The sequence below is a fragment of the Mustela putorius genome, unplaced genomic scaffold, assembly GCF_011764305.1.
Source record: "Mustela putorius furo isolate JIRA1106 unplaced genomic scaffold, ASM1176430v1.1 tig00000129_pilon_pilon_pilon, whole genome shotgun sequence".
In the NCBI taxonomy this organism is placed as follows: domain Eukaryota; kingdom Metazoa; phylum Chordata; class Mammalia; order Carnivora; family Mustelidae; genus Mustela; species Mustela putorius.
The window spans coordinates 23971385-23983961 of NW_025421290.1; the positions used below are offsets into that span (position 1 = coordinate 23971385).

The 12577-nt window shown below is 38.0% G+C and overlaps 1 protein-coding gene across 4 annotated transcripts in view; it reads left to right on the forward strand.

The window, feature by feature from the left end:
- Positions 1-11420, forward strand: part of CATSPERB (cation channel sperm associated auxiliary subunit beta) — a 120945-nt gene extending 109525 nt beyond the window's left edge. For 3 of the 4 annotated variants that reach the window (XM_013057593.2, XM_045071191.1, XM_045071187.1), the window contains 5 exons: positions 1451-1561; positions 2946-3081; positions 5129-5229; positions 5922-5996; positions 10962-11420. In XM_013057593.2, coding sequence (XP_012913047.1) covers positions 1451-1561; positions 2946-3081; positions 5129-5229; positions 5922-5996; positions 10962-11165 — 627 coding nt within the window. In that variant the 3' untranslated portion in view covers positions 11166-11420. The remainder of the gene's footprint in view (positions 1-1450; positions 1562-2945; positions 3082-5128; positions 5230-5921; positions 5997-10961) is intronic. The other variant, XR_001179922.2, reaches the window with a different exon arrangement.
- Positions 11421-12577: the final 1157 nt, after the last annotated feature.

The following is a 12577-nucleotide window of genomic DNA, read 5'->3' on the forward strand; positions in this document are numbered from 1 at the left end:
TCAAAATCACAATGAGATACCACACCTAGCCCATTTGGATGCCTGTAATAATCTTTTTAATGGAAAATGACAAATGTTGGTGAAAATGTGGAAAAATTGGAACTCTCATCCATTGCTGAGGAGGATATGATATGGGCAGCTGTTGTGGCAAACATTTTGGCAGGTCTTCAGAAGTTAAACATACAGAATTATTCTATGGCCCAGCAATTTTACTCCTGGCTATACATCTCCCCCCCCCCAAATTGAAAATGTATGTTCAAACAGAAAATTTATACCAGCGTTATTGGTAATAGCCAAAGAGGGGAAACAACCAAATATCCATTAACTGATGAATGCATAAACAAAATAGGCAATATCCCCACAATGGAATATTACTCAGTCATAAAGAGGAATGAAGTATTGCCATATTCCACAGCATGGGTGAACCTCAAAAACAATATTTGAACAAAAGAAAACAGACACAAAAGGCCATATTGTATATTTCCACTTACATAAGATGTCTGGAATAGGAAAATTCATAGAGATAGAAAATAGAATGATTAGATGGGCTGGGGGGAGGGGAAATGAAGAGTAACTATTCTTTTAAGATTTTATTCTTAAGTAATCTCTACATCTAACATGGGGCTTGAACTCACAACCCTGAGGTCAAGAGTCGCATATTCCACCAACTGAGCCAAGCAGGAGTAACTATTAATATGTACAGGGTTTCTGTTTGGGGCGATAACAGTGTTCTGGAATTAGACAGCTGTGATGATTGAACAACATTGCAAATGTACAAAAACTCACCAAATTGTACATTCAAAAATGGTTTAAATGGTACATTTTTTCTCAATAAAAGGAAGAAGAGAAAAAAAAGCTGGGGGGAGGGATGGTAATCCTTTAAAAAAAAAGTAAAAGGAAGAATAACATTTAAAACAAATAGAGCTGATTATCAAAATCAAAAGCCAATCTCTAGCAAGAGTGATCAGATAAAATAATGAATGACAAATGGACAGTTAAAATGGAGATTTTAAATTATTAGTGAACTAGTGAATGCCACAAAGAAGGGCAAGCATGAAACGGTAGACTTGGAGAGGGTTCCGTCAAGTTCACAGCCCCATCACAACACATCTGCTGCTTCTAGGTCTCTGTCTTCATGCCTGTGATGGGAGGGATCCAGAACAGGAAGTCTTATGGTCCTGATGTGCTGCCTTCAGAATAACACAGACTTTGAAGGTCCAATACATGTTAAACATCAACCTGGCAAGCAGCTGATACTTGAGTTCAAATTACCAAGCAAGGAAACAAAATTCAGAAATACCATACTTTTAGTCCATTACCAAAGGAATTTTCCCCCTCTTACCTTCTCAGGGATATTTTTCATTCGGGAGACAAATATCTAGCGAACATTTACTTAATCTGCAGAAATCCTGCTGCACAAAAAGCAAGTCAATCTGTATTCTCTTTGCAGAGATCTGGTAAATTCAAACAGTGCGCTAACATGTCTACTCGGGAGGAGTGTAATTGCACAAATGATCAGAAGTTTTCACATGCTGTTGCTTTCTCAGATTGCAGAGAAAAGGTAAGGTCATTTTTAATTGCCTGAAGACAAAGTATTTTCATATTAATACAAGATTCTGAAGTGTGCATTTTGATTCAATATGAAAGTTAAGATGTGGAAGTAATGTCTTATTATGACATAGAACTAAACAAGACAGACTAGGAAGATCTGGATTTAAATGTCCCTAAACAAGGTAATGAACCACCTTTGCAAAACAGAGTAATATGCGCATCACGCTGCCCATTTCGCAGCATTCTTATAAAGACACCCTAAACAATTTGTAGCCTGTCATACACTACAGTAGATTACAATGGATACAGATTCCTTCAAAAATTATTGAGTATCTAATGTGTATCAGTACTGGGAATATAGAAGTCGAAGTCCTTTAACCAAGGAGCTCGGTTTGGGAGTAGTGACAAAACAGAAGACAGTATAGTCTGTTGGTTAAGAGAATGGTTTCTGTGTCATATATTTTATTCTGCTAGTTTCAAAGCATTTAAAGGTGTATCAGATGGATATTGGTGTTTGCATTAGCTAAGTTAAATGCACTTAATATAACTTTCAAGTAGGTCTTTTTCAAGGCCTTGTAAGACTATATCGTAGCATCATAGACTCTCTCTCTCTATATATATAGTCTATATATATAGACTATGGAGTCTCTCTATATAGCTCTCTCTCTCTCAGTCTATATATCTATAGAAAGAGATATGTATATATTTATAGGTATATCTCTCCATATGTAGATCTATCTATATATTTATCCTTTATGTAAAGATAAAACCATTTAATACCATATTGAGCACAACATTAGCAGTGAATTATGAGGATTGTTACATATACCCCTATAATTCTCCCCTCACTGAATTACAATAATATTTCTTGGGCATTTACTATCTACTAAACACTGCGCTAAGCATTTTCCATGATTTGTCTCATTAATTTTGAGGCACAGACAGGCCAGGTAGTTTGTCGAAGATCGCATCATTAATATGTGGGAAAGCTGCATTTGAACTCTGACCCCAGAGCCCAAGCTTCAGGAGTGTGGCTGAGAGATCATGGCTGGCCAGGAGAGAGGTGGGAGGGAGGCGGGCAAGATCCAATTCATGCGCTGCCCTGTGAGATACCAGTTATCCAACAAAGTTTGAATACCGTCACAGCAAATTCCTGAAAGGGCCAAAAGGAAATTACAAATTTTGTTACCACAATGTTTGTGTATTACTTTGGGAGCTCATGCTCACTCTCCTGTAAGACAGATTGTTTTTCATGTGCTGAGGAGGCGGGAACCCTAAGAGGCACATGTCATTTAGAATGGCCAAACTCTTAGAGAAATGTGCCTATTCACTCTTTATGAGGAAATGAAATTAGTCTTGAGTTTTGACATTCTTTCTTGGTATTTGAATTTTAGGTTCCTCGTTTTAAGTTTCCAGTTACACAATATCCAATTTCTTTGAAAATTTACAGTGAGGATGGACATATCCCGGTGGAAACTCCATATCTGGTTACTGTGACTGAAGTGAATAGCAGAGAAAACTGGAAACTAAGTAGGGTTTGCTTTCTTGTATGGTTATTTTGTCTTAAAATTAATGTTGTTATTACCCAGGTAAGTGGCTTATAAAACCTGTTTATGCAAGAAGCAGCCAAGAGTTGGACACCTAAATGACTGAACCACCCAGGCACCCTTCTTTGGAGAAGAATTTGAATCGACTGGCACATTGCTGTTCACTCTCCTCCTCTTGTCTCCCATGTATTTCATTATTACTTTCCATGCCCTCAATTTCACGGCATGAAAGCATTTTTGAACAATTTGAATCATAAAACATTTGAAAGCCATTTTGTAGATGAGTAGCAAAAATGATAGAATTTGTGCTACATGTTGGTCTAGTTGTCTTTTTAGACTGCTTTTGCAATGCTACAGAGGAAGTTCTAAAATGTATGGCCAGATAGCCTATAGAACCTGTCTTCTAGGGGCACCAGGATGGCTCAGTCCAAAGAGCATATGATCTCAGGGTCATGAATTCAAGTTTTACCTTGGGTATAGAGATTACTTAAATAAATAAAACTTGGAAAAGAGAGAGAGAGAGAGAGAATCTACCTCCTAATTTTACAAGCCAAGTTTCTTCAAAATTCTATGGTAAAATAATTTAAAAGATGCAGAATTTTTTTTAAAATAAGAAAAATGAGGGGCACCTGGCTGGCTCAGTGAGTAGAGCATGTGACTCTTGATTTTGAGGTTATAAGTTTGAACACCACAGTGGGAGTAGAGCTTACTTAAAAGTAAAATCTTTGGGGCCCCTGGTTGGCTCAGTTGGTTAAACATCTGACTCTTGATCTCAGCTTAGGTATTGATCTTGGGTCGTGAACTCAAGCCCCTAGTCTGGCTCCATGCTGGACATGTAGCCTACTAAAAAAAAAAATAAAAATAAGAGTGATTAATCAATCAATCAATCAATAAAAATTTTTTAAAAAGAAAAATGCAATTTACCACAATTCAATTTTACCTTGAATATTCAACTCTTTCCTGTACATTTTGTGTATGTAAACACTTTGATGAAATTGTTCAATCAGTACATAGATAAATACATAGATACAATTAAATGAAATTTTGATCAGCCATTAATATGTTACCAAGTATCCAGACACTGGGTATTCAGTGAGTTTTACTCTGCTCACTATATGCATTGTTGAAATGAAAATCTAGCAAAGAAAACTACTAAATATTTTGTTTTAACTAACATCCCAATTTTCTGTGGTGTGCTGGAGCCTAATGTTACAAGCTTTTGAGCACTGACTGTCAAATATTCAAACATTTCATGTACCGATTGTTAAGCCATTAGTAGCTTGCAATTAGCCATGGCAAGACTATTAAATCCACAAAAATTGGCAAATGCTACTATCAGAGCTTTTTTTCCTGTAGATCTCCTGTACCGTTATACCACTACAATTATATCACTGCAATTGTCAATCCCCACATTATATATCTGGTCTTAGAAAGAATTGTAAGAAAGGCAAGAATACCCGATCGCTCTTTTAGAAAAGATTTAAGTGATCCTATTATGAAAGTTTTCTGTTACCTTATTGAAAATTATTTAGCAACGTCTAAGGTTGAATTATCTCTTTGCCAAAGATACAAAGTATGTGCAGGTTAGGAATGGTCAAGAGCATGCAGCTGGAAGGAAAGGTCACCCTGAATGAGTCCACAAGCAGGAGGGGGTAAGGGGTAGAGGGAGAGAGAGAATCTTCAGCAGGTTCCAGGCCCAGCTCGGAGCCCAGTGTGGGGTTAGATCTCACAACCCTGAGGTCATGACCTGAGCTGAAATCAAGAGTCACACACTTCACTGACTGAGGCACCCATGCGCCCCACAGGTCTTGTCCTTCTTGACAAACGTCCCTGAGGAGATGAAATGTTAGCTGTAAGGCCTAATATTTCCTAAATATATTTTCTATATAGTCAAAGCAAACCAAACGTCTGGGACAACTTAGCCATGTTGCAGAGTGAAATCCTTTATTATACCTTGATTACATAGCACATTTTAGGCAAAATGTGAAAATAACATAAATGTGCTTAAAATACACTTCATATACTTGTAGAACACAGTGTACCAGCAAATGTAAAGAAGTTGAAAAATTACTTAGAACACCGTCTTAATGCTCCAGTTTATAATCCTTTAGGCCTCAACTTAAGTATAAAGGTGAGTTGACAGCACTTTTGTTTTTCCTGTTTTGAGTTGAAATAAAACATACATGTCTACACTAAGATTGGCTTAAGTTTTAAAGTCTAAGTGTCCATCAATGGTAGAAACTGTATCTTTAAAATATATGGAGGGTATTTATTTTTCCTCTCTTTCTCTTGATATTATTATTTCTAAAGGTATCTGAAAGTTGAATTTAACATTAACTTAACTATTTTTGGAGTTGGTAGGCAAAACTAATGATTATTTTTAAGGTGGAGCAGAAAGGGTATTTTCAAAATTTAGGGACTAAAACGGGTTTGGTATCCTTCATCTGGACATACACAGGTATGTCTTCCAGTTCCAGCTGTCTGTAAGAACACATGAAGCTGATATAATCCAGGTAATTGTTGCAAAAGTCAGTAAAAACAAGTGGACGTATCAAAACCATGAATACGAAGATTAGCCCAAATTATTTGTCCAGGCCATGTTAGGTTTTATGTTTATGTTTCTTCATTCTAAAAAGAAATTTCAGCTATTGTCCTTCTTCCTCCATTTTCATTTTGATACACGAAGTAGATGCCCAAGAGCCTTAGGAAGGAAATTGGATTTTTCTATGCAACACCTATAGGGAGAGTGGCTCTACTGTGTATTTTAGCGTAAAGAAACATTCGTGTCTGTGTTGCTACTGAGCAGGTGTGTTTTTTCCACAGGGCTCTGAGCTTTTTCACTTCAGAGTGTCCGTAGTTCCAGGAGTCACTTTTTGTAACTTAGTTGAAGAATTTCAGGTACAGTAAATGCATAAGGTACTGGTGGGGTGATGGCTGGGGAAGTCACATGACAAGTGTCTGCAAGAGACACGAAAAAGGAAAATGGTGTAATTTGTGTGATGGACAAGGCCTGGAGACAGGAGATGCTGGAGAACAGGGATGACATTGTCAGTAATGATGAAGGTAGTGTGTGTGACACGTAGCAGGACCCATCAACAGTGGGAAAAATTTAGAAAGTGCCTGTATTTGTTTATGTTCTCTCTCCATCTTCCATTTTTAACTCCGTTTTCAGACTTTTACCACCTCTCCTCTCATGCCATGTCCCCAAAGAAACATATGTCTATAGCATTTTAGTTTCCATTACAATCTTCCTGACTATCTTCATTGTTCATTGAATTCATTGCTAAAAGCTATCAAGATCCGAGATTTGGAAACCAAAATCAATCTCCCCAAATTACCACATGATGTGCAATAATTCAATTATGCTTCTTCATATAATGACATTTGCTACCTGTGGGGGAGATGGGGTGAGAAGGAATGTGGATTTGATTAAATTGATTAATGACTCACTCACTCATTATCAAATACTGATACCACATTATCAAAAATAAAATCTCTCTCTCTCCCCTTCCTCCTTTCCTTCCTCTTTCCCTCTCCCCCTCCTCCCTATTTCCCCACCCCTCTCCTTTCTCTATCCTGACCCTGCCCTAAGGCCAGCCCCAGTAATGGATCCATGCTGCTGTAAATGTGTTCCAGTTAACTAACTGGAATTTAAATAAAAACTTAAAAAACAAAATAAAATAAAACTGGTGAAAATAGTCTTTCAAAAAATAAACAAAAGGGGAAAAAAAGCATAGCAAAGACTTCAAAATAAACCTGTAATATAAATACCACTTCAGTTCTGGAATAACCCCTGAGTAACACAGGAACCAAAAAGACACAAGAGCACAGCCAAAGTTTTGAAACTGAACTGACACTGGAGCCACCACAGAGAGTAAAGCGTAATTTGATCCAAACTCAACCAGTGTGGCCAGCTGCTAAAACAAACAAAAACCCCAAAGTTTTCCAGAGAATTCTTAATAGGACTCAGAGTCTCACAACAGAAACATCTTACATGTCCAGGATAAAATCCAAAATTACTCAATATGCCAATAACTAAGAAACTATAATCAATCCTCAAAAGAAAAGACCATAAGCAACTGATGGCAAATGAACTGATCAGACAGATGGATGTTTTAAACCAGCCATGATAACCAGGTTCTGTGAGGTAAAAGTAAACACTTTTGAAATGACTGAAGAGGGAAAGGGAAGAATTCTCAACAGAGAAATGGAAGCTATAAAAAAGAACCAAATGGAGAATTTAGAACTGGAAAATACAATATTTAAAATTTAAAAATCACTGGATAGACTTGCTAGTGGAAGAAATATGCAGAGGAAAAAAAATTAGTGAATTTGAAAGCAAAACACTCTGAAGAAAAAAAGACTTTTAAAAAAGAATGGCCCCAGGGATCAATGTGACAGTATCAAAAGTCTGCCATTTATGTCCCCAGAGTCCATGAAGGACAAGAAAAAGGGAGTGATGCAGAAAAAGGAAGGAGTTGGAAGAAGAGGAGGAGAAGAGGGAGAAGGGGGAGGTACCATAGGAAAGGGAGGTGTGGGAGGAGTCCGAGGTAAGGGGAGAGGAGGAGTGTAAAAGGGGAGGGGAGGGGGAAGAGAAAGGAAGGAGAAGGAGGAGAAGAAGAGGAAGTAAAGGCTGAAAATGTCCCAAATTTGGTGAAGACACAAGTTTACATATTTAAGAAGCTTAGTGAATCCAGAGGAAGATATAGAGATTCTGCCTAAACATACCATAATCAAACTATTAACAATCAAATATAAAGAAAAAAATCTTGAAAGCAGCCAAAACAACAACAACAAAGCCATGTAAGTAAACAAGAATTTGGATGACTGCTGATTTTTCCTCAGAAACCATGGAAGCTAGAAGAAAGTGGCCTGACATCTTTAATATACCACGAACAGGGGTTAGTGGGGAGGAAGGACTGCCAATCCAGAATTCTGTATCCAGTGAAATTATCCTTCAGGAATGAAGGAAAAATGAAAGCATTCTTAGATGAAGGAAACCTAAGATAATTCACTGTTGGCAGAACTTCTCTTTTTTAAAAAAATACATAAAGAAGTTCTTCAAGGCTGAAAAGAAGTGTTAACAGAAGGACACAAAGCTTCAGGAATGAAGGAGGAACCACTAAAATGAATAAAAGAAAGATAGGAAGTGATTGTACAGTGAACAAAGGAAGAGAATCATTAGGAAAGAGTAGAAAAAGGGTGTAAGTTTCTTGGGACTGTTGCACCTGCTTTTGAAAGTAGCCTGAAACAATGGGGACTTTTGTGTACCTTAAAGGACATTATTGGGGTAATTGACAAAATTTGAATAATGTCTGTAGATTAGAGAACAGCATTGTCTCAGTGTGAATGCCTTGATATTGGTAATTATACTGTAGCTATTTAAGTGAATTCTCTGTGTTTAAGATACACGAAATGAAGTATTTTGGCAGTAAAGTGACATTGTGTCTAGAAGACACTCTTCTTTGATTCTGGGGTTTAACTTTTTTAGACATGGTGTGGAATATTTGGATAGTCAAAGAAGATTGGAAGGGAAAAATGTGAGGAAAAACTGTTTTCAAAAATTTTAGAGGTGGTAGTTTAGCTGGTGAATACAGAATTCAGAGGTGATACAGGTTTCTACTCTTAAAAAGTAATGGACGGCTTAAATGAACAAATGAGATGTTTCTAATGTCTGGTATGGTGACTAAAATTTTATTTTATGTAAAAAAAAAATGGGTAAGGAAGGCATTCTGGGTTGAGAGAACAGCAGCAGAAAAGACACAGTTAAGAGAAAACATAAAGCTTATCTCTTAAGTGGCTTTGAAGTATGCATTTGGCTGGGATGGAAGGTTCTGTACAATAAAGTAGGCTGGTTAGGGTCAAACTGTAGGAGAACTTAGAGGTCATTAACTTTAGAATGTTCCTGTCAGCAAGAAGAAGCTATTAAACATTTTTGAAAAAAGGTGTTCAGGGATGGAGACATGATCTACAACAGCCCAGTCAGAGTGAATTACAGGAGTTTTGCTCCAAATGCCAGGACATGGATTTCTTGATGATAATGAAAAAAACAGCTTATAGACCCAGGAACTGCTGTCAGCCATGAGGACAGTGGGGACTAAGAGGAGAGATATCTAATGCTAAGGAAGCTAAACAGAAAGATGGAAACAAAACCCAAATAGACTTGATTACAATGAGTTATTTCCTCTGGCTCTTTCCAACTTCAGCACAGAAAAGAAATTTCACTTTTGCGATTACAGGTAGCATACATTTGTCTCTCAGTGGTTGCAAATGGACTAGATGTTTCTTAACAAAGCTAATTATCCAAGCTCTTCTGATAGTCTGGCTTAAAAGGAAGATTTTTGTTTATATGTAGTACCACCCTGAAGACCACAAGTACCATCCTGAATATCACATTCAATATCTAATATTTTCTATCAAATTCCCAATAATTCCAGTACCGCTCGGCACACACCATTGGCTGTGCCGTACACCAGGAGATGGCTAAGCAAGCTGATCCATTACTGTGCAGGTACTCATCTGCCCAGCTGGAAAAAAATAGTTTTTCCCCACTTTCCACACCATTTGGCCAGAATCACCCTTTCAGCTCTGCTACTTATAACATCCCACTTCTGGCAACCAGTTCCATATGGTCAAAATTCTTTTCATTGCAAATAAAGCAGCCTCACTTTTTTTAAAAAAGTGTTTTATAGACAGACAGGTGTCTTACAAAGATGAATCTTGCACTGTTATTATGTCAACATCGATTGACAGCACAGAGAGGGGGCTGAGTGGCTTGTTTATGCAAAGCAGGTAATAAAGCTCATGGTAGCAGTATTAAAAATGGAATGGAAAGAATGAATCTCAGAGAAATTATGAAAGAATCGATGGCATACAAGGGCTGGTCCTCAGAAAAAGCATACCTCCTCTGGTTGCTGGGAGGATGGTGGTACCTTTAACTTGAGCTCTATCTTTTTTTTTTAATTTAATTTAATTTAATTTAATTAATCAATTAATTAATTATTAACTTGAGCTATATCTTAAAGCAGTTTAACGATCCTTAGCATTTCTCCACATTTGCCACTGCCCTATTTCCACTCATCTCTACTTTCTTCTACTTCAAAAATGTGATGTAGCTTCCTACTTCACAGAGAAAACCTAAGTCACTGGTCTCGAACCATCTTACTTCCTATATACCCACCACTTGTAGAGTTAATGGAAATGGCACCCTCCCTTGCCTCTAGTCTCTGAGAAAAAGATACCTCCATGCCCCTCTGTCCACAATCCTATCTCTCTTCTAGGCACTTGTTTTTATTAGTTATCCATTCAGGTATAGGAAGAATTTTGAATCTACGGAAGTTTCCCTATGCTAGTACATAGGGGATTTTCTAAAAAGATGACAGCTTAAAAGGGGACTTGCTTATTCCCTCTCCCTGGAATGCCTGTTCTTCTCCTTGTCTTCTGGGAACCCACTTACTCTTCAAGACCCAGCTCAGGAAGTGCATTCCCCGGTCACCCTGGGCAGTTGGCAGGCATTTCCTGTTTTCCCACAGAACTCTGTCCCTTCCTCGTAATTGAATACAGAGCATTTTCCTGCAGTGTAAGTATCCTGCAGACCCCTGGGGTTAAAGACCTAGGACAATAGAATTTATATTCTGTATTGTGTGCAAATGTGTACTTGCCAGATTGTCCAGAGATGGGTTCTAGGTTTTGTGGATGCTGAATGTGTGTGTGTATCTGAGCAGAAGTTTGCTAATTTGATTAACAATATCTCCACTGTTACAGAGATCCTATAAAATTCAGTGTCTCAAAAAAAAAAAAAAAAATCAGTGTCTCAAATGACTAGATCCAGGAAGCTAAAAGACTGTGCTTTTTCTGTTGCAGATTTATGTTGACGAAGTTCCATTGCCATTTCCAGGACACACACTGATAGCTGTTGCAGCGGCTGTGGTGCTGGGGGGACTAATTTTTACAGCATTTATGTTCCAGATACATAACATCCACCCAAGTGATATATGCCAAAAATTTATGGCAAGGAACAAAGTGAACTTGTCAAATTTGAGCATCAATCAGATGGCTCATAGGTGAAAATCTGAATAGTGAACCAATGATAATCACAATCTTCTCTTAATGTGCTGGTTTGACAGGACAATTCCTGGAACAATATTTAAAAGTGAATGTAAAAACAAGGCAAGCAGGATCACCATTTATAACTCAAATTGCTATTTGTCAATACATTTTCCATTCTATTTTCCTATTTTTAATATGTGGAAAATTTCTTCTGTTAATGCTTATATGGAAGATTTTCCTTGAGGTTTTTACAAAACTATAAAATGATAAACATCTCTGTGTGGAATTTGTTTCTGTAGTTTTTAGCTTTTATTGACTGGAGTCCATTCTGTGGGATCAGGACACCCGAGCCTTGCTCTGTTGGAGAAGGAGCATGAGCAAAATGCAGTCACACCAGGGAAAGGCACATGGGGAGAAGGCCCAGCTGCAGGTGCACTAGCAAAGCTTCATGGGAATGAAAGAGAAAGCCATCTGGGTTTCTTGAAGCTCAACTTCAAAACCAGATAGTAGTACCTAAAAAGAGGGAAATGTGACACCCCCCCCCATTATGGGGGTGTTGGAAGAACACTGGGCAAGGTATTTGTTTACAAACCTATGCACAAGTGTGTGGAATTCCCAAAGATGTACTTCTGTGTGTTCTCTCCAAGCCATTCCCAAATAGTCATTCTTTCCACCATTCCCAAATAGTCAAAAGATGGCAATACTTTCTGAGACCAGAGCGACGCTCTCTTGGGAAAGCTCAGGAGGGGCGGAGGCACAGTGCTGTGACAACGTCAGGAGAAGGTAAGCATCTAGTCCAGAAGAGCCTGTTTCCTCCTACACCAGGAACCAAAAAAAAAAAAACTACAGAGACGACTTGGTTTCCACTTCAGGGGAATCATTATCATGGTCACTGGTAGAAGCACTATGACTCTGGCTAGAGAGACCACCTGATTGTCAGAGCCCTCAGGTCAGGGCACAGTAAGCAAAAATCTCAGCAGGATTTTATTAAGGGAAATCTTAAACAGAACTATTCATTGTCCACCCCTTGCTTCCCAAGTGACTCTGCTGTAGCTATAGGATACAACCCTATGTACTGGGGATTATGGCACAAGACATATATCCCAGACAGCCAGGGAAATTGCCAGTGTCCAAGGGGCCATTGTGCATGAACATTCAGTAGACATTCTCCTTAACACAGCACCACCTGTTTCTGGGTCACAGAGTAACAATAATGCAGTGAATCTCAGAACATCAACCCATTGTTTCACTTCTTTTTGCGAAGTTGAGGATAGAGTCAGGGGCAAATTTACTTCTGAGGGATTAAAACATTTAGAGTCCATATGCACTGAAAAGATCATGTGTTTCCCCATGCGTAATTAAAATAAAATGTTGATATAACACAAAACCTCAACATTTATGGAAATGCGAATGAATTCTTTCTAGATTTT